The sequence below is a fragment of the Polyodon spathula genome, chromosome 17 (assembly GCF_017654505.1).
Source record: "Polyodon spathula isolate WHYD16114869_AA chromosome 17, ASM1765450v1, whole genome shotgun sequence".
Classification (NCBI taxonomy): Eukaryota; Metazoa; Chordata; class Actinopteri; order Acipenseriformes; family Polyodontidae; genus Polyodon; species Polyodon spathula.
This window is the reverse complement of record NC_054550.1, coordinates 12,419,766-12,443,013: the sequence shown is the minus strand read 5'-3', so window position 1 is coordinate 12,443,013 and position 23,248 is coordinate 12,419,766. Positions and strand designations below refer to the sequence as shown.

General features: G+C 39.7%; 1 protein-coding gene across 4 annotated transcripts in view; it reads right to left on the bottom strand.

Moving 5' to 3' along the window:
• Window positions 1–23,248, bottom strand: part of LOC121330014 (low-density lipoprotein receptor class A domain-containing protein 3-like) — a 91,149-nt gene that overhangs the window by 50,543 nt on the left and 17,358 nt on the right. For 3 of the 4 annotated variants that reach the window (XM_041276213.1, XM_041276209.1, XM_041276211.1), the window contains exon 2: window positions 15,525–15,671. The exons of the other annotated variant lie outside the window; for it this stretch is intronic. In XM_041276213.1, coding sequence (XP_041132147.1) covers window positions 15,525–15,671 — 147 coding nt within the window. The remainder of the gene's footprint in view (window positions 1–15,524; window positions 15,672–23,248) is intronic. 4 annotated transcript variants of the gene reach the window in all.

The following is a 23,248-nucleotide window of genomic DNA, read 5'->3' as shown; positions in this document are numbered from 1 at the left end:
GGATGACAAATTTCTGTTTTGGGGGAAAAAAAAAAAAAATGGGAAAGAATGGCATATGGCAGCAGCCACAACACGTCAGAGGAACAGCAGCCCGGGCGTTACTGCTGCGCTGAGCCGGGGCATTCCAGCACAAACTGTCCCTGATACTTCTTTGGAAAGCTACTCCAGCTATGCTCATCTGCGGAGGTGGGCACTACGTGACCCACTGTCCTGTCCATCAGGAGACAGAGAAGCAGGGGGTCGCCTCAGTCTCCACCACCAGCAGGGGTTGGTAGACTGATGCACCCACCGCCCCAGCAGCAACAGCAACAGTGGCCAGAGGAGCCAGAGAACCTGTTCCCCTGGTGCGGAAAGCAGGAGGGACTGCTCCGAGGTGCCACCGAGCTGGTGCGGGCGATGTGAGGAAGGGGAACACGACTGGTCGGGATGCCCCTATGATAGCTCGACAGTGCCCAGACGGGGGGAGCACAAGCGTCGAGCGCCCAGACGGGGGGGAGCACAAGAGTCCAGCGACCAGACGGGGGGGAAGCACGAGCATCCAGCGCCCAAAAAGGGGGGCCATACACCCAAAGCCCAAGAGGGATCTGTTCCCACCTCCACCCCAAGAGGGAGAGCAGCAGGAGCTACCTCTGCTTCCACCACCAGAGGGAGAGCAGCAGGACCTGCCTCTCATTTCACCACCAAAGGAAGACTGTCTGCAGCTCCCACCTCCACCACAAGAGAAAGGACCAGGACGTGATGCTGGCATTCCTCAGTAGCCACCCCATAGGATACTGAGGGGAGCATGGGGGAAAAACAGCCTGGCCACAGCGCTGCAAAGAGGGCCAGTACTGCCGCAGCCAATGCCAGAGTGGCCAACCCCAGCACCTCGACTGGTCCTGACTAACTCCATAAGTGGAGCTCCCGCTGCCGCCTCCTGGGCCAGGAGCTCCCCTCCTAAAGTCACTGCCCGGGGATGCCTCCAAGTCATCGCTTGGGGATGCCTGCATGTCAATGCTCAGGGATACCTATAATTCACCGCCCAGGGATACCTACATGACATTGCCCAAGATGCCACCCTTGCTCCGCCCAAGGATGCCTGCTCCACATCACCTGGGGTTACCTGCTGCTCCGCACCGCCTGAGGAGACAAGCTCACAATTGCCTGGTGATGCTCGTGCACTACTGCCGGAAGATACCTTCCCTGGAGGTAGTTTGCTGCTGACCTTCTGGGATTTGCTGGGGTTGGAGGAGTCAGCCTTGGAGCTGTCAGCAAGTCAGCTGACCGCCTCACCATTAGCAGCTTTTCCACCGCCAGGAGTGCCCCGGCTGAAGGAGATTTGCCCCTGGCAGTCTTTCCGCTGCCAGGGGTGGTACAGGAGGAAGCATCCTTTCCGCTGCTGGAGTGTGCCACCCTGCTATCAGCATTACCATTGGCAGCATTTCTGCTACCAGTGGTTCAGCGGGAGGATTTAAAATATATAGTTGTATTTAGGCACGGTGATTGCACAAACACTTCACGTGCATTTAAAGTATGTAATAATATGTGAACACTGGGATTGCACAGATTAGTTCATGTGCCGAGAAGTGAATAATTAATTAGTAATTGACCAGCACGGGTCATATTTGTTTTGTCTGTTCATGCACTGTTTGTTTAGTGTTAGTCAGTTTTCTGTGTCTATTTATTTTGGCCTCAAGTGCCGTCTGCTGTTTTTGTTTAAAACCTTTTACTTTGTTCATTATTAAACCACGCAACAGTGCAATTCCAATTTCACCTCGCAATACTGTGCGTTTCTTCTGGGTCTGATGTCACCACTACAGCCTGCTTGTCACGTGCCCTCACTCCGGAATTCCATTACTGTTAAACAGAGAACAACACATTCAGCACGTCAGCTCTCTGTCTCTCAAGGCAATCCAGCTCTGAGATCACCTTCCACTTTCAATGTTAATGGGTTTTATTCTTGCCCTTCAGTTGTATTATTAGATATTACAATATATGCAGTACTTTGTTTTTTTCACCAGTTATTCAGTTCTGTGTACAATGCATGTGCTAAAAAATTAAGCTTTTATTCATTTTTTTAGATCAAATTTGTATTCTTCCTTTAATACGAAGAGCCTGATGTGTTTAAATTAACAATCGTGAGACGTTGTACATTTACTAAAACAAGGACGACTGAAATAATATCTGGAGTATATTCCGGTTCTGGTATTAAACATTACTATGTTTTTTTTTTCTAGTGTAAAAAGTAAGTTATTTTGTTTTTTAAATTAGTTTAGGTTTGTTAAGAGAACAATACATCTGAATATGATTTCACCACGTATTCTCCTGTTCTTTATATAATGCACATACTTTTTTTAAGCCATACTTGTATGCTAATTTTAATATGAAGAAAAAAAAAAATCAGAAAGGCTTTATAAAAAAATGATCGATTGCTAAACAAGTACTATATACTATATAATATATTGATTTGTACAGTGGTGGCAATGATTTAATCTTATACTCTTAACATAAACAATAGAGATATAATAGATTTACCTACTCAAGGATGACTGAATTAATACCACTGAGCACTTCAGTGACGTGACGATAACTGCCTCACACTGCCTGAGCAAAAATACATAGTCCCTCATCGCAAAATGTACAGGATATGTTGCAGTTAGGAGATTTTAGGGCTCAAACAAAACCGTGTATAAGGAAAATGTTTTCCAACATCATTCAACTATGCACAGTCTCACCCTTGGACAGAGAAATAATTCAGCCTCAAGGTTCAGATAACAATTTGTTGACAAACTGAGGCTCACTCAGTTTAAGATGTCACCCAACCCTCATGATCAAATTACAGCCCTTCACTTGAAGTGATCCACCCCCCTCACAGTAACAGCAGCACATAATCTGGAATAACCCCAGTGACGCAATGGTGCATTCTCACTGACAGTACAGCGTGCCCTACCACACAGAAACAGCTGCTTTCATTCTATTGGTCCACAGACAGCTTATCTGACCAAACTATAATCATTTCAGATACCGTATATTATTTTTACCCGTTATTAGAGTCGGGGGATCAAAAATGGAAACACCCTTGTCCTGGCTGCAGAATGTGGATACGAAGTGGATGAGATCTTGACCTCCAATCTCTGTCATCAGTCATTATCTTTGCTGATATACTCTGGAAGTGTTCGCCTTCTGAGCTTCCACAGAACTTGAAAGAGATATCCAAGAAACCCATCTCTTATTAGATTGGGCAATATCATCATTGAACCATCCTGTTGTGCTGAAGATTGTACTCCTGGGATGTCTTTCTAAATAAAATCTTTTGGGCAGTTATGCTTTTTAATATATTTAGTGGCATAAACTAAACAGCAAATGTCCTGCTGTTGTTCAGCTGTCCCAACTCTTGTTAGTACATACCTGGAATTAAAGGTCCTCAAAAGGCAGTACAAACATTGGCAAATGCTTATTGAATTTTGCCCCAGGTTGGTAAAATGATTAGTCTTGTTTGCAGTGGTGCAGTTTTGTAGAGTAAAAGGGATGGCTGAATTCTGAAAACATTAAGATATAAAGCACTTCTATCTCATTGAAACTGTTTAGTGTCCTCATTCCAAAATTGGGGACTTTTAGGCACTGATTGTGTCCATCTGTCACACATGTAGACATTTCGGATTGCATTCGGCTATAATCTGATAAAAGCTTTTTAAGCTGTTTAAGACAGCAGTGTTGTTATATATGAGCATTGGTTACAATTGGAGATAACTCTGTCAGTATCAAGGTCCCTGTAGAAGGGTGGTAGGAAAGCCCTGCTTACATGTATTGTTTGTTTATTTCTAGAAAGGGGTTTCTCCCTCCATCCGAGTTATTTTGTATTTGTCTGTTTTATGATTTATTGTATATATGATGAAGAAGCACCGTGTGTGTTGTTTTTGTTGAAAAGTGTTCTGGCAGAGGCGAGGTTAATAAACTCATCCTCTGCCAGGAATGATTTCAAACCTTGTGCAGAAGGTGGTCACTTGTATAAAAAACCTGCAGCTCTCCATGTTCGGGGTGGGGTGTACAGAGAGTAGGGGAGAGCGAGAGGAGAGATATTTAAACTAAAACTCAGAAGTGCCATGAAGGCTACTGCCCAGCCGGACCTGAATGTTGTATTTTGTGTTTGCGATTATTTTTGTTTAAACCATTTATTTTTCTGCTCTGTTTAAATATTTTATTTATTTTTGTGTTATTTAATAAACGGCGCACGCTGCGCCTGTGAACTGCAGTACCTGCCTGTCTGTTTTTCTTCTGCCTTCTGACCTGACGTCACCGCAACACCATTTCCTGCCACAGTCCCCAAATGGTGTCTTGCAATCTAGCCAAAACCAAAACCTACTGCTGTAATGCAACTGTTAAAACATGGTTCTGGTTCTACTGTTGTTTGTTTTAGGTTCTCTTGAACTTTTATACTGGTTTCCTTGGGAACACAGCCAGACTCAATTAACAGTGAAGCTGTTTCTGCCAACCTGCTGACAAAGGGAATCATTGCATCGCTGTGTTTGATGTGCTCAGACAGAGGTGAATACTGGCTGGCTGCTGTGATTGATTCCAAGACAGTCACAGTCACACGGGTAACACGACGCTTCTGATGACAGCTTCTATTTATTATTTATTCAGAGGAGTACTTGAGATACAATGTTGACAGGCAGCAACAATTAAGGTATATTTAAGAAACAGACTTAAATGCAGACATTTGAAAACAAAAGGTGGAGTTAATCTTTTGGTTTATAAAAATAGATTTTCTTTATTTAAGGAGGTTTTCAAATTACAAGTCCATGGGTGTATACATCCCATTTTCAAAATGGTGTTGCATGACCTCTGCTATTGTACAAAACAAGTACACTCCCTTAAAAGGGGGTCGTGGCTAAAAAATAAATCAATAAATAATCGTGTACAGTAAAAGATGGCAGAATAGCAGACATTTTGTTTTGCCAGAAATGCTAGATTTGATATTTCTAAAAAGGAACATTAATTTAAAAGACCTTAATGAGCTAGTTAAACATTTATTTTGGTATCAATTGTTTTCTCTGACTGCAGTATGCAAATCGACCCCTCATTTCCAGAACTACACTACCAATCTTTTCCCACGGAAATAAACAAAAGTGTAATTTTCACAAAACACCCTCTAATGGATTTTGTTCAAATTCACAGGGTACTTTATGACCCAGTGGGGAATCTCTGAAAGTACTGTCTTGTTATTTACTTTACCTGGAAATCGCAGCCATTTTTCTTTCTTTTTTTTTTTTTTTTTGTCAGTTTTGAGCCATATGCACGAGTGATTGAGGTTGACTGGGACAAATGAATGATGCGCGCCTGTCAAGTAACTTTCTCTCTAGTTGACTTGATCCTTGCTGATGTAAACTGTCACTATATTACTAGTGGTCTTGTTGTAGTTGTACAGGTCTCTGGGTGTCAATATTTGGCTATTTATTGGTGCAGTTTGTTGCCACTTTTTAGACTGCCATTTCTGTATAAAGTAGAAGTTAGTTATGCATCTTGCATTTCTGGCAAAAACTTTAAATGGCTGCCATTAGTCCATATTTGAATATAACAAAAAAATTACGTACACTGTGGTGTGTCTTTAAGGAAGTACAGAGCCCCGTGTTAAATATCCTGGGCTCCTGAGTGGCACTCAACGTGGAATGCAGGGTGCGCCAGGGTGTCATTGGCTCACTGCGCACCAGCGACCCCTGGGGGCCTGCCTGTAAGTTGCACAGAGCTGTGTGGTCCTCTGACACTGCAGATCTAAGGTGGCTGCATGGCGGGCCTGCAGAGTGAAAACAAGCGGACAGCTAACGGCACGTTTCGGAGGAGATGTGTATCTTCGTCTCTCCCGAGTCAGCACGGGGGATATCTTTGACAAAAAAACACTGTAAAAGTGTAACACTTGGCAAACAGTTTAACTCTCGCATCCCTAGCTATCACAGAGCTTGTCAATAGAATTGAAAACACAATGCAGTAGCAGCGTGGCTTTTAAAATAACAAAGTGGCAGACAGGTTTCAATAAACATGGAAGCATGTGTCCCTGAAGATACAACCAGCTTGTACAGACGTACACAGGCTAAACTATGGAAAAGCAGGAACAGAGTAACTAAACAGAACAGAGAGTCCCATGCTGCTATAAAACTGACAATGTGACACTGTCTCTTTAAGCAAAAGCCTAATACAGTACACTCTGAATGTCAGGAAACAGAAGTAATCCTGTTTTCCTCTTTTATCTTGGCTGAATGATGCACATTACACATGTCAATCATTTTATTAAATGCTATGCTTCGGGGGCTCCCAAGTGGTGAGTCCAGTAAAGGCGCTCTGCGTGAGTGCAGGATGCGCCCTATAGCCTGGATGTAGCCAGTTCGAGCCTGGGCTATTCCACAGCCGACCGTGGATGGGAGTTCCCAGGAGGCGGCGCTCAACTGGCTTATCGTCACCGAGGGGGGAGGGGTCTAGGTCGGCCAGGGTGTCCTTTTGCTCACAGGGCGCCTGTGGGCTTGCCTGTTAGTTACCCGGGAGCTGCGTTGTCCTCCTACCCTGTAGCTCCTGGGCAGCTGCATGGTGAATCCGCAGTGTGTAAAGAAGCAGTCGGCTGACGGCACACGCTTTGGAGGACAGCGTGTGTTCGTCTTCACCACTCCCAAGTCAGCCCAGGGATGGTAGCGGTGAGCCGAGCCTAAATAATAATTGGCCATTTTCAAATTGGGAGAAAAAAAAAAAATGGCAACGACTAAATTTAAAAAAAAAAAACGTTACACTTCAACCAAGTAAAAACATAAATCCATAACTATACAAATATTTTGATTAGAGGACAATGAAGACCTTGCAAGCCAGTGGCGCAGCTAGGGGTGTGGCCTTAGGGGTTTGAACCCACAAATTTATTATTCAATGATGTGGGAGAGAAGGAGAGAAATATGGCAGCCATTTGCGACACAACTAACAACACGAATGCTGGAAGAAATGTTTATAGTAAAGAATTAGTGCAGAGAAGCCGACTTTGTATCTGATAGTAAACGTTTCTAAATGAGTCATCTTGCAACACTATAGAAGACAGTTTAAACATTGTGGCAAAGTGGTTTGTAGTGCACAGGTCATGCAGCCTTAATAACAACAGTCCAACAACAGTTCCAATGGTGAAAACAAAGCTTTATTAATTGCTTTGAACTAATAAATACAGCCAGTCAAAGCCACAGGGTTCAGTCCCGAAACAATAGCACCAAACACATACTTTAAAACACCTACGCAGTCACCAGTCCAATAGTGAGTGATCTGGGTGCAAGTGGTTGCTGTGAATACACTTTAATAGTGATTACAGAGTTGCAGTGCAGTCCGGGTTTAATGCTAGCTTAACAGCGACAGCTCCCGGATATTTAATCATCTACAATGACAACAACAGTTAAATAGACAGAAAAGGTAATGTTAAACACTCACAGGTTTTTTTTACTCCTCTCGGTCAGTCCGTAACCATAACAAAGGAACAGATTGCTTGGCCAGATCCCCTGATATACCTTCGGTCACGTCCCCTTTGGTAGCAAGTGCAATCAAGTCTCCTCCAATCCATGACTGACACATCGCTTACTGCAGCAAGGTGCTGACTTCTAGTATTGTAGCTTTGCCCCCTTTTTGGATGGATGGATCATTTCTTCTATTGTAAAAACAGCCATTAACTGAATGTTATGCCAGTACAAGCTCGGTCTCTTGCATCAAGTACCCTATTACATCTTACGTTGATACATCAACACCCGTTAAACCACTTTTCTGTTCCAGGCCGTTTCATATTTTAACATCTTTTAGAAAGGCCCCCTGGCGCCATTGTGCCTCAGCTAACACTAGCATTAATGGAAAATGAAAAGAGAGCTCCAAAATCTGTGAAATTTTCATCTGACATCGGTGAAACTTAGTCCTGTGCAAACCGTCCGTTTCTTTTTATCCCTGATATTCAGAGGACCTGTGAGAATTATTTTACAGGACATTGGGACCTTTTGTAAAATTTCAAACTTTTTGCTCCTGTCCAAATCAACCATGTCAGTGTTATGTTACAACTGACATAGCATTTCTGGGGTATTCGACTCAAAGCACTACCAGCCTTCGCAATAAACCATAATATAATATTAAAATTGGTACCATCTGTCCTGAGAATCTACAGTTCAGTAAAACACAACGACTAGGCATAACCAAATTGGGGATGGGCGAAAATACAAAACATAATTGGCGACTTAAAAAATGAATGCTTTTAACTGTGCATTTGAAGATATGTATGGAAATACATATAACTCGAGTAACGAAAAAGCCTTTGGAAGGTACAATGAAATTAGTTATTTAAACCCGGTTCATTGTTTACAAATCATGAACAAAATCGCCTTCGCTGGCCACAACATCGCGTTTCATTCTGAATTTACCGACTCTGAGAACACCTGGTTTTTAGTCCCATGTGAATCACCCCATCTGTTAAATACCTGGACTCCATTTCTATTAAATATGTTAAGACAACAGAATAAATGACAAAACATAGAAATCATATACTGATTTAAGTTTAACCCTTTGCAACATCATCACAAAGACGTCAAGCACAAGTCATAGTCGTGTTTTCTCCAGGAAAAAGCCCAGAAAAGTTTTCAATGGCCAAGTGAGGCTGATAGAAGCCGAAAAAAAAAAAGAGGCAGATTTGAGCAATACGTATAGTCCCATCACCTCAGACATAACACGGTCATAAACAAACAAGACAGCTGATAAAATGCGTATTGAATAAAATTACTTTTAAACAGCGCATGTAAAATAAAAACTGTGTATGAAAATACACTGAACCCGACATGGGCTGAATAAATGGACCGCAAAAGGGTGAATTAAGAGTTATGAGGCTGGTTTAGTTAATTGATCATTAATTGTGGTAATTGTTGGACAATGTGGAGAGTTTTGTATACACCTTGCAGCAGTGCCTTCGGTGCTGGTTTCCATCCAGCCCACCCTGACTGTGCGTCAAGAGAGAGAGAGAGAGAGAGAGAGAGAGAGAGAGAGAGAGAGAGAGAGAGAGAGAGAGAGATTTTCAAGGTACATCACATTTATATGCTTTCAAATAAACTGAATATTTATTTTTAAATATATTCGACACAGTATTATCCAGTTATTGTTTGTTTTGTTCTGTAGGCAAAAGATGTAAATTCTGTGTAAGGGCAGGAACAGTCAGAGAGGAAGCTCCTTCCCCTTAGTGGAGAGGGACTCGGATTAAAAGGGTTTTACTTAGAAGCAGCTTTTACCAATAAAGTAGACCCCAAACAAAACCTTCCTTCATGTCTGCATTTATATACAGTACACATCCTGTTTGACTGGCAGGGTTAATAATAAAATATATTGGTATTTATTGGGTATATTTAGAAACTTGCTTTCTGCTAGCCCACACAACACCTTGGGGCTAACAGTACAACTTTACCGACAATCCCCATTTGTTTAGGAGCCATTTCATTTCAACTAATTTCCCAGGACTATTAAATTGCACATTCTAAAAGACAATAGATTTTTTGGTACAAGTGAATTAGATTAGACATTATACAATGAGTGCCCCTGAACTACAGTAGAATGTTCAATACCTTCCTGTAGCAAATGGCTACACAAAGCCAAATACAGACTTGACTCAGACTTAAGCCTATTTACTTTTGTATGGCCTTTATTAATCTAATCAGTTACAAGTGAGAAAAAATGTAGTTTAGTACATAAATGTAAAAGACATCTTAACCAGAACAGAGTTCCCTGAAACCATTTAAAACAATTTGTGTGTGCTTTTTTTTTTTTTTTTTTAAATCTCCTTGTATCATATTAGTAAACATGCTGAAAATAAACATGCCTGGCTAAATGAGGAAAAAATTCAAAAGCAGCAAATGCAGCGCCCTGTTCATAAACTAGCGATGCAGTGCCCTGTTCACGAAACCTTTTAAGGAATGTTTTGTTGAGGACTAATTAAATCAAGTTAACGATTAATTAAATTAAATTAAATGAGTAGCTGACTGTATATTCAACAACAATATGATTGTGAGTATAGTGCTGGACAAAAGAAAATGCAAACACCTGTTTGTAGTGCACATAAAAGACATGGTCCTCAGATGATAAATGGCAGAACACCCCTTATAAAAGTTTGCCAAGGTAAATTTGCATGGCTTACAATAGTGCTTTACCATGCTGTATTTCACTTCACTGTGCTTTGACTATGGGCTGGGCTGCATCTGTTTCACTGTAAAAAAAAAATCTTATTCCATGATGCATCATGATCTAAAAGTAGATTTCCACAATTAAACATAATATTTATACAAATATTAGAAATTAAAAAAATAATAATAATAATTGAAAAATAGTTTTCTAGATAGATTCTAAAAGAATAGATTCTAAATGGCGGTTGCATGTAGCTTTCCGTTTATGATCCACAGCAATATTGCACATAGAACAAAACCAGGCACGTGAAATGTAACCTTCTTGTACTGGACATATTTATCTAGCAGAAATATTTCCAATCTTTGATGCAGCTGGTGTCTTATTCATTGAAGACATTTAAATAAAATCGTGCAGCTCTATGAGGTGTGTTCAATCATTTGAGAGACTTTTATAAGGAACTGTAACAGGGTACTCCATGCCCCTGTGCATATTATGTTTTGTGGGGTTTTTGTATTTGTTGTATTATTATTTAAAATGTACTGTTTAGTGTATTTAAAACACACCCTGTTATTGTTATTGTTTTACAGCCTGGATGGGGTTAGAATTCCCCATCCAGATAAAATCGTGATATAGAACCCATTCTAAATGTGGCTGTGGGGTAAATTAGGTAATTGATAGCCAGTTGACCCCTTGGCCACAATATAAAAGACCTGCAGCTTTGGCTGAACGGGGTTGGTGTGTTCAGCGGTGGAATGAGACGAGTGAAAGAGAAACTAAAAAGCTTAAAATCAGAACAACTGATACTTATCTGACACTTATTTGTTCCGTGTCTGTTTTGTTCCGTGTATGTTTTGGCCACCGTGCCATTTTGTTTCTGTAAAGTGTATTGTTCAAACCTTTTATTTCACAATAAACCAGCGCACCAGCGCATTCACTCATATGCCAGCACTGTTGTCTGTCTACTTCCTGGCCTGACATCACCATACGAGGTGACAGGAGCATATTATGCACAGTAATATATATTCATGAAATGGCTCTGCAATGGCAGCCTATAGAAGCATACACCCAAAGTACTTGGGGCTAACCATAAGATGGTTGGGGGGTTCTATAAGGACCAAGGCTGCATTTTACTGCTCCCCATCCTCTATATATCATATTACATTTTATAATGTAATTAACATTTTAAGAATTGTAGTCTTTCACATGGTTATTTTTATTAAAGTTCTGATGCCACCTTTGAATGTAAACATCAAACTCTCTTTCCTACTTTCACCTGAAGCAGCGACCTTTGAGGTCTTGAAAGCGTGTGATTAGTTATTGTTTAGTTAGTCCAATAAAAAGTATCATATCTCCTTCTCTTTTAATATACCAAAACATTGCCATTGTGCTGCATTGAAAAAATATAATAAAAAACATCTGTGCCACAAACTAAGGATTACCCTATATCCAGGTATCTCCTCCATTCTTTCATTCCACAAAAGAATAAATATACATTTATAGTATTACATTATTTCCATATATGCCTTTTACTTGACAAACAGTAATAAATAATAATCATACTAATACTTTTTAGCCAAATCAGGAGATAACAAGCATTCAACCACCTTTGGGGTATTACTTAATTATATAAATCCTTCCCAACAAGCAATTCGCCATTTTTTAGACCTGCTTTTCAGTCACATATGTGAATTCGCAAAGGTGCCTTAAAATCGCAAATGTGAACGGGGTTACAGACCTAAATCTGCGGCAGCCTTGATGCGGCCCATGAGGTGGCCCCTGAGGCGGCCCCTGAGGCGGCCCAGTAGTGTGAACGGGGTCTAGGAAGTGCAAGCTTCACATATCAAACTACCTGGGTAAGACAAGGGCTTCCTTTGATGGGGAAGTATTTTTGGGGTTTAAGAACAATTAGGCTATAAGTCACATCCACCATAAACCAGTTAGTAGCAATGACACAAATTTTGGAATGCCATTAGGTTTACATTGATTTTTGTAATTATAAAGCAAACTTTTAACAACAGCAAAGACTGAATAATTCTAAAAACTGAACTGTGTACATCGCTTTATCCTCTGAATGCCCAGAAATGAGAATGAATTAAATCACCAGAGATTGCATTCTTTTTAGATTGAATGACTTTTAACATTTTAGTAAAGTTGTTCATGTCTTTCATAGAAGCTTTTTTTTTTTTTTCTTTCCTAATGACTTCTAATATGTTTCTAAGTATTCCATGGCTACCTCTAATGATATTGGAGGGGCTTCTCTTGCATTTTTTGAATGACAGGCCAGACTTACTTCACTCATGGGCTTGACCTAACACAGAATGGATGAAATGCAACACAAATAATACTAAAAGGTAGCCACACTTACAAACAGTACAATAGATCTGGTTGCAATTGCATGTCATTCAAATAGGCTACAACTAGTATACCTGTTGGTTTGGCTGCTGACCAGTCCCATTTGGGGTACTGCCTGTATTATGCATGTATTAAAAGAGGTGAACCCAACCATATTTGCCAATAGCATTCTGTGGCATGTTCACATTCCTGTGGAAACTGAAATGCAAAGGGATATCATGATGTAAATCAAGAGCTGACTTTCCATTTAACCAAGTTTGCTAATGTAAGTGTTAAGGACAGGGTAATAAACACTGATACTCACCGAAGTACAATACATTTATTCATTGACATATTTATTTATAATGCATAGTGGTCAGTGTGACACAGTATGAAAGTATTGTATTAGGTGGCTATCACACAGCAACATAGAAATTAAATCTGCATTTCACCAGGGCTTAAACCCCCTAATTGAGTTAAATGACTGACATCTAACCTAAAATAATAAAGTGGACAGCTGAACAATATCAGTCACAGAGCACTGTAATAAGAAACAACAAAATACTGACAGCCTAAGAAAAGTAAAGTAGTCTCCTCGTATAGGAACACCTCCTAAGAGAACACTTTGGCTATGAGTATAACCTTGTGGCGAAACAGATTTTTCCCATTGTATATGCTCCACCTAAAGGAACCAGAACTGACTTGTCACTGAGAGAGTGTCTTGAGGAACACTGATTGGTTTATTAAACCATTAGGTTATTATCAAAACCCTGTTTCCCTGAAATACAAATGTGTCCATTACAGAATGGGTTAACCTATTACACTGGATTCAACTGAATACATTTCAGGGATCTCCCCAGGCCTTTTCAGCCCTGCGAGCCGCCCGGCAAAGTGGCTGTCGCCGCCCAGCCTGAAAAAAACAGATCCACCCGTCTTGCAGATGCTACAACATGTGCAATAAGGATTGATTGCGCTTCTAGCAGACTAGATCAGTTGCATGTTGCTGGGTGAAAAAAAAATCTTGGAACCACATGACAGCTGTATTACGTCTTGACACAACATTTAACCAATCAGAGTTGAAGAGGTGGGTTTTCTGTGTTAAGGACTTTGACAGGCTAAAATGTTAAAAAAATAACTGCTATTGTCGCAATCCACCGCCTAACCCTATATTTGCGCTGGGTACTTACTTATTTTCGGGTATTATCATTCAGTCAATTTTTTGTCGTACAATTGTGCTGTAAGGTTGACATATAGTACATAATAGCTATACATATGCACAACATCTTTTTTGAAAAGTGTATTCCTTTTGTTGTGATATTGTAACAATATCTACCCAGGTGCTTGTAAGAGATATTGGGGGTTCATATATAGAGGCTGTATACCTTTAAGAAGAAAGGCATGATGGGATATCAGCTGTTGTCAGCTGACATACAAATGCTTAAGTGCAGCTTTGGATTATTACACTGCGGTCTCATGCAACAGTTATGATGGTGACCAAACGTGTGAGAGTACTGTTTTGTTAAAAGCAATTGTTAAAAATGAAGTTGCATTAAAAAAATGCAGAATAGTGAAAAATAAACAGACGTGCATTAACGAAATGCCCTGAAAACTTAAAGAAAACAATTTAAATGAAGCAATAAGATAAAAAGGAAATGAAAAGGATACAGTTTTTTTTTGTGAACTCCAATAACCCTATATTATCTTTCTCCAATCAATCCGTAGCAGTGCCTAAATAAAGCACAGTAATATACAATAATAAGAAACAGTAATAAAAAAGAAAATGTAGAACATAAAGCGCAATCAACGAAAGACAACACGTTATTTAAATTCTTTGTCGTATTATATATTTAAGGTAAGGCAAGTTTATTTTTCGTTCGCTATAATGTTCTGCTGCCCAGCTGTACAGCATTCCTGGGGAGAACCCTGCATTTTCTTCAGCCTACTGGAATGTATGCAGCAACCAAATAATTATATGTCTATTTCAGAGAACCAGGGTTATGATAATAACCTAACTTTCCCCTTCAAGTACTAAATGTATTCCACTACAAGTATACCCAAGCCGTCAAAGGACATGACTTGCAGAAGAGCCAATTTGGCGAGACTGATAGTTTGCCATACTTCTAAAGCACGGTAATGTCCACAGAACACAGAATTACCTCATGCATGTGCTTCTGAATTCGGCTGAGACCTCGCTGTCAGCACTCTGGTTCCAAAGGCAGGGTTCTGAGGATCCAGGACATTAAGCCTGTAAAGCCTTGTGAATGTGTGAGGAGTAGCCCCACACTGGTGCATCGCAAATGTCAGAGACCGATGCACCCTGAAACAACGCCCAAGAGATAGCAAGCCCCTGGTGGAATGACCTTTGACCTTCTCTGGAGGGGGCAAGTTGGCTTGCTCGTAAGCAATCTTAACCATCTTCACAATAAAATTGGACAGCCTCTGTTTTGACAGAGCTTGGCTTTGGTTCTTAGCTTCAAAACATATAAAACAGTTGCTCTGATTGCCACCAACTTTTTGTACTGGTCAACCTAATGCCCTAATGCGCTAATGCCCTAACCGGACAAAGTGTATGGAGCCGGTGCTCCTCATCTGACTGGAATGGTGGAGGATGAAAAGCCTCCAATTCCACAGACTGATTGACATGGAAGGTTGATAGGCATTTGGGCACAAAGGCCAGATTTGTACAGCGCATGACCTCAGTCCTAGACTAAAAGAAGCTTTTGCCGCTAAAAATGCCTGCATCTCAAAATTGCTCAGGAGTGACTTTAACTCCATGCCTATGGATACGTTTTTCAAATGAAGAATTAGGGAATCCTTTCCCCCCTGAACTTGTCATAATAATTACAAAGGCTGACAAAAGTCAACCCCCTCTGAAAACAACACCCAAAACTTTATATGAATCCTCTAAAAAAAAACAGTAAAAAAGTCAGAAAAAGAGAAACAAACAGAACAAAAGACCTTCCAACAGCAGCTCACACTCACTCAAACTCTGCCCATGCACTCCCAGCAGACACCACGAGAGAGAGAGAGAGAGAGAGAGAGAGAGAAACACTCACGGCAGCCACTTTCATCGCTCTCGTCCAAGCAGTCGGGCAGCCCATTACACTGCAAGCTCCCGGGGACACACTTCCCATCTCCACACATAAAATTCCCAGGAATGTTGCACTCCGTTGTGAAGTTATTCCCAGGGAGCAGCTGGCTTTCTGAAAGAGGGAGAGAAGAGGCCATTCAGTTAAGGAAACAGCATTTTAAAAGGGAGTTGGATTTCTTTTAATTTTCCGATTTTGTTTATGAAACAGGATGTATAGAAAAAAGGAAGAAGATAGGAAGAAAGCAGCAACAAAAAAAAGTTGAACTCAACACAAACTTCCTTAGATATATCAAGGTACTTGTTGGTGTATTTATAGAAATCCTTTTGCAATGCAGGGATAAGCGATAGTGATAATTTTGGACCTCACTCCATTTTTAACTGTGTACACTCATTTTTTAAAAATTTCTTGGAATTTTTTGTAACTATATTCTAAAATGTGATTTATATGTTCACGGATCACAATGCAACCCCATTCCTCTGAAAACGAACATGTTGCAATTCCTTCACTATCACGTGACATTTCTGCAGGCAGCCGTCACTAGTCTATTCAACTAGTGGACTAGAAGACTTTTCGTTGCTTCCACTGCTAAGCAATATAACTAACAGGTTTGTCTTTCAATGCTAACATTTCTCATTTTGAGTTGAAGACGAAGGAGTTTACAATGAGATATGAAAGACAAATGTTTTCATCATTCAAGCAGCATCACAATAAGTAACGCAATGCACGTCTATTTTTGTTTTTTGCTATTCTACATTTTTTTAATGCAACTGTTCATTTTAACAAAACAGTACTAACACACGTTTGGTCACCATCATAACTGTTGCATGAAGCCGCAGTGTAATAATCCAGAGCTGCACTTAAGCATTTGTATGTCAGCTGACAACAGCTGATATCCCATTACGCCTTTCTTCTTAAAAGCGTACAGCCTCTATAAATGAACCCCCAATATCTCTCACAAGCACCTGGGTACATATTGTTATGATATCAGAACAAAAGGAATACGCTTTTTTTTCTTTCTTTTTGGTGCCAAAGTACAGTGCCGAGAAAAAGTTTGTGAACCCCTTAGGATTTTCACATATGTCACATATTTGAAACCTAAAATGTTATTAGATCTTAATCCAAGTCCTAATAAGAGATCAAGACAACCTGACTAAACAAATGACACAAAAACATGATACTTTTTCAACATTTATTTATCCACAAATGATTCAACATTCAATATAATGTGAACCTTTAGATTCAGTAACTGGTGGCACCCCCTTGAGCAGCAAAGACTTCAACTAAGCGTTTCCTGTAACTGTTGGTCAGTCTCTCACATCAGTTTTGAGGAATTTTGGCCCATTCCTTCTTTCAGAACTGATTCAACTCTGTGACATCTGAAGGCTTCCTTGTATGGAGAGCTTGCTTAAGGTCCTGCCACAACATTTCCATGGGGTTTAGGTCCGGACTTTGACTAGGCCATTCTAAAACGTGGAATTTCTTCTTCTACAGCCATTCTTGAGTAGAGTGACTGTGGTCTTGAACTTTCTCCATTTGTAGACTGTCTGACAGAGGATTGGTGGAGCCCCAAATCCTGAGAAATGGTTTTGTAACCCTTTCTAGACGGATGAGCATCAATAACTGTTTTTCTGAGGTCCTCAGAGATTTCTTTTGTCTGTGGCATGACGTGTTTCCACACACCTATATGGTGAAGACCAAACTCACAAAGTTTCTGATCTTATATATATATATATAAGCCCTAACCCTAACCTCTAATACGGTTTCTTCACAGATGATGAACTCCACACAAAAAGCAAGCTCCAGTTCTCTGGTAACCAGACACAATTTCAAGCTCATTATCAAAATTTCAATAATAAGACAGTAAAAAAAGGTAAAGGAGGGCAGGATATATGTGTATGGCGTTAATTATCCTACCAAGAAACCATATTACAGGTAATCTTCGTATTCTTACCTTGTACGATGAACTCCACACACATAGTGAACCCTAACAAAGGATGCAGACAAGAACGGTGTAGGTTAGATGTTACTAGAGGAAGCCACAGATAACAGAGCAAAAGTAGGCTGAGAGCAAGACAAATCATAGTTATAATGCTGAATAACAGTATAGAAGGCCGCCCAGGTGGTAGTGTTGCAGATGTCCTGTATTGGCACAGATTTTAGTTTTGCCACATTATAGCCACTCCTTTTATGGAGTGGGCTTTGAGAGACCCTGGAGCTTTTTTTTCAAGTCTGTAATAGAACCTGGTGCAAGATGTGATGCAGTATGAAACTGTCTTTTTGGAGACAGGTTTGCCCCAGGTTTGTGAGCTGAAAGAGATACACAGTTGTCCTGATGGTCTGATATTGAGAGTCCTATGTATGTAGACATTCAGGGCTCTCTGGACATCAATTAGGAGGCCAGACCCCACATTCTCAGATTTACATTTTGGGTAGAAATCAGGATCAAGACCCGATCCAAATGGAACTCTGTTCCCACCTTTGGAAGGAACTGGGCTTTAGGCCTGCAGGCAATCCCGCAGTAAGGTGCATTGATGACAAAGATTTGTAGCTCACTTACCTTCTTCTTCTTGCTGAGGTCACTGCCACTGGAAATGCTGCTTTCCAAATTACATATTTCTATTCACATACAGCCATGGGTTACAACAGTGGTCTGATAAGTTTGTTGAGTACCAGGCTAAGGCTCCAGTGAAGGACAATGTATTTTCTTGGGGGCTTAAGGAGGTTGATCCCTTAATAAATCTAGATTCTGTAGTGTGGACACCTACAGGGTGACCTTCCCAGCCAGATAACATGTTGGAGATTGCAGCAGTGTGAATCTTGATGGAGAACAGGGAGAGACCCTTGTGGAACAAGTGGTAGAGTGCAGAGATTTTGAATCACACCAGAGGACAAATTATCTTCTCTAGCCTATATAGGCTTGAAAAGTGGATGTTTTTTTTTAAAGCAAGTAGGATATTTGCTACTTATTCAGATAGCCCCTTGTTCCTCAGCAGTTGCTGTTCAATCTCCATATAGCTAATTGTAACAGCACAGAATTGTGGTGGAGCATTTTCCTCTTCTGGAGAGCAGATCTCGGCTCCCCAGTAGATGACCGATACACTGGTTTTGCAGTTTACCGTGGTTTAGGTACATTATGGTACTGATACTGTTCCTGTTATGCTGCACTGCAAATATTGCAATTACAGTACACAGCAGTTAATGCTATGTTTGTGTTCCTATGAACAAAGTAAAAGAAAAGGTCATTTTCACATGACAACCTTTTTATTGACCATCCTGTACAAAACAAGTCGTAGTTTTACAAAACTAGTCCGCTTTCTCACACTTGAACATTCCATCCACTTCAACCTTAAAAGCAGTCACCATCATGACTGCCATTTTGTCTTTGCGTGTTTCTAAAACATCAACATTTTTCTAAAACATCAACCGAGAGAAGTCGATCTCAACCTAATTTATAGCTGTGTCCTCTGGTCCTGGTTTCTGTGTTGTGCTTACTACTGGTTAAGGTTAACATTGTCAATTCTATTTAAGACCTAAAGCCCCACTATGTGTATCTGGATAGAATAGACACATCAGCACAAACAACATTCCTTATATAAGCGTGACAGTGTAACATCCATAACATTGTCATGGAATAAGAGCCAATAAAACAATGAAAGAGGGTGTCTGAACCTTCAAGCCAGGGCAAAAACTGCACCGGAGATGCAGGTCTTAAAAAATATTTAGATAAGTACAGTGTTCTCTTCATATGAACACCCATGATAATGACAAAGTGAAACCGAGGCCTTTAGAATTAGTAACGCAAGTGATTTAATGTTTAATGTAGTTATCCAGTTGGAACTCATTGACTCAACACCCCCCCCCCCCCTTGAATTTACAACCCATTAAACTGACACATGGAGTCGCAACAATTTGACCCCATTACAAAATATGACAGAAATTTGTCACACTCGCTTTCATGGTGACAGTTCAAATTTGAGAGCTGAAATTATCATCCAGGACACATACTTGGACATTGCAAAAAAACTTCCAAGTAAATACAGTAATAATATTTCAAATAGTGAGTGAACTATACATTTCAGTGTTTGTTTGTTGTAATTTCTATGGTCATTTAACATTAAGCCAAAAAATGACTTTTTTCATTTTATGCAAGCACTAGTTAAACCACCTGGTCAGATTATAGAAACAGTGTTTTGAAAGTGAAAAATATTTTCTGAACAGTAATTTACTGTTAAATGTTACTGTAACAGTACTTGTATTAAACTGACACGTTTTCACTGAGGTATGAGCAGTGTCTGTGAAACTAATAATGAACAAGACACAATCTCTTCCTTCCAGGAATCTTGTTTCGAGACAGTCAGTGTTTTGGTGAAATTGCCTAATCCTCATTTCTGCAGGTCCAAAGTTAAAACAGGTCATTTTTTGCTTTGTCCCACTCATTTAATTTTTCAGAATATAATTTACATTTTATCCTACAGTACCGGATTATCTAGAATATGTCTCATGCTAAAACTTTCTTGTGCTTGAATTGCTAAAATGCACAAAGACACAGAGTGCCAATTAACACCATTGGTCACAATGAATTTTCAGTGCCAGCAGTCAGCTCGCATTGTACTGCCTGCTTTGAAAAAGTAGCACTGCATTCTATAAAAGCTCTACTGTATTTTGGGAGATTTATCTTCAAAAGACCAGCTGTTTACACTTGTCTTTTAACCACCAACTGTTCCCATGGCAACAAATCTCATGAAATTGTTCATTCTAAAAGGTAGAGAGGAGCACAGATGAGTGGATTCAGGAGAGTCAATAGCATCAGTGCTATCACTGCACATGTATGAGACAGCAGAGTTCTTGCTGCTAGTTTATATTCTTTACACTGGTAACATTTTGCCCACAAACATTGCTGAGAACGTGTTGTAGGGAAACAGTTTGCCTGGTCTTGTGCTTCCTGTCTTAACCCATTGCTCTCCAAGAGCCACTAAGTAACATAGTTTAGAGTGTTTAAACATTATGCAAGCGTTAAACGTATAGACGTGGTTAAATATTAAACTGTTGTCAGAAATGTGCACGACAAACAGGATACAATGTACAATAGGCACATTTTTCACCTTCAATTTTTTTTCTATTTACAATTGAAATCTGTACATAATTTTACAATACATAAAACACATGTTGCAGTACTTCATGAAAAGTGATGCATGGTTTCTTATGATGGCTTTTCTGAGTGGTATAATACATATATGTTAAAGTGGTAATTTTAAATATATTTAATCGTAGTTTAAATGTTTAAGAAGTTGAAACTAAAACCCCATACTAGACTGGATTTTGTGTGGTATAATAGAGCTGGCTTATAGATCCCAAAGTGCAACAGCTCCTGGTAAATTGCTCCACCAATAAGGGAATTTAAAGATCTCTATACTTGCATTAGAACATGCAACATCATCACAGGTGCCTTGTGATGATGATCTCCTGTTTATTTTACAGATTAAAAAAAAAAAAAACACACACACACACACAGATAACGTTGCTGCTGCTTCCTGGTAACTAATCACTTCTAGGTTAGAATCACATCAATTAGACTTACATCACAGGAAGTGATTTGGAACCAAAAGCCGCAAGTTCGTTTCACAGGCCTCGATTAGCACTAATTGTGTGTATGTGAACCAGTGCACATACTGAGGGAGAGGCCTCAAAATTTCAAAACAAAAGTACAGTTCTTAAAGGGTTAAAAATATTTGTTTATCGGATTATATCCTAATGCAATCCAAAACACCTATAGAAGGCTTGAAGTATACAGTAAAATAAAAGTTTGGAGGAGATTGGTGCAAATCAAGGAAGTGCTCGATATGTAGTGTGTGAGAGACGAACAAAATCAGCGCATACTGGTCCGTATTTTTTTTAAATTGAAGAAAAACCGAGACTCGTCCAGCTGAGGTAATCTGAAAGAATAATTGCCTTATCTTCTTTTGGAGCACAAATAACCAGGCACCTGGAGTCTTGGTGGTCTAGTGGTTAAAGAAAGGAGGCTCCAGGTTCAATCCCAGCTTAGCCACAGACTCACTATATGTGACCCTGAAAACTTAACCTCCTTGTCCTCTGTCCTTCGAATGAGATGTAAAATCGAGGTCGTATTCTAAGTTACTCTGCAACAGCTGTGATGCAGTTCACCCCCAAGTCTCTGGAAAAAAGCATCTGCTAAATGACTATATAATCTGGTTTAACTCCCATTTACTTTGATATGATTAAAAACTGTGCATGCAACATTACGCATTATCTAATGCTATACTTCTGACTGGTGATTTAATCCTTTTTTCAATATTTATGACACAGAACTATAAGACTGCGCTGTTCAAATGGAAAATAAAGTTTACAAAACAAAAACATCACTGTAACAGTTCTGTTCTGTTGCTGTGTTGGTATCAGCTTAGCGACGAGAGACACAGGTTGAAATTGAAAATGCTGTTCAGGCATGCAGGTTTTATTTACAATTGCACACAAGCAGGTGCATTGGGAGGAGGCTGCCAATAGTGTACCAACAATGGTAGTCCTAGTGTGGAAGGACATGTATATGTATATGTACATATAAATATGTACAGGAAAATACTCATTCAAAAAGTCAAGACAAAACACAGTAGGGAAAACAGCTAAAAAAAAAACAAAACAAACAAGTTTGCCATCAAGTTGCTCAGCGCTACTCCCACTAAAAGGAAGGTCCCGCTCTAGGAACCTTCTCCAAATCCAAATCTTAAATATACCTTTGTGGGATTAAAATTCCCCTAAATGAATCTGTATTCTAAATACTGGAACCCTGGTATACTCATGGTTGTTCCTCTGCTTGCTCACCCAAGATATACATGCAGTCGTGAGGCTACTATTGCCAAATTTGCACTCCCAGACAGTCCATATCCCTGTTTGTAGAACCAAGAAACTGCCTTTCCATTAAAATAAGGGATGTAAATAACGTTTAATAAGAAATTCATTTAGACTATTTGATTTCTATCGGTTAACCGTTTAACCGTAGTTACACTGTCACACTAAATACCCTTTTAAATAAATACACTTTACTCATATATTTACTCTTTGTCATGCATTGACATTTGTTTATCAAACACAAAAAGATGCAGCTTAGAGCACAAATCTTTAAACTGCATCACGATTGTATCACATTGACGATGTGTGTACCCGTACACCTTTCTAAGTTTCTAGTATCTCCTTCATATCTCAATCCACTACAGGGGACACTGGTTTTACATTAAATAAAACACCATTAAAAAAAAAAAAAGGACGTTGCCATCCCATAAACTTAGCATAGCAAGCAACAATTCATTTTTCAAGATTCTTATGAATTAATGCTATGAATCCATTTTAAAAGCAAGTATCTAAAAGACGAGATTTTTTCCCTGTTGTTTCAAATGACCACAGATAAACGGCAACTTTAACAAACTGTGCCCACAACTACTGAACTAAAACATCTTTGAAAAAAAAAAAATCTAAATTTAAACCACTGTACTCAAAGATGACGAAAATGTCAATTAACATGGACATGAAAAATCTGCAGCAACTATTTAAACAAGAAAATCTTAGAAAGTTTTTGGTCTTTTGCTAAAAATCTAGAACGTCCCCTCACAAAAGAAAATATGGTCCAATTGTGATTAAACAATTACTTTTTCAAAGTATCGCTGAGGTGAATCAGC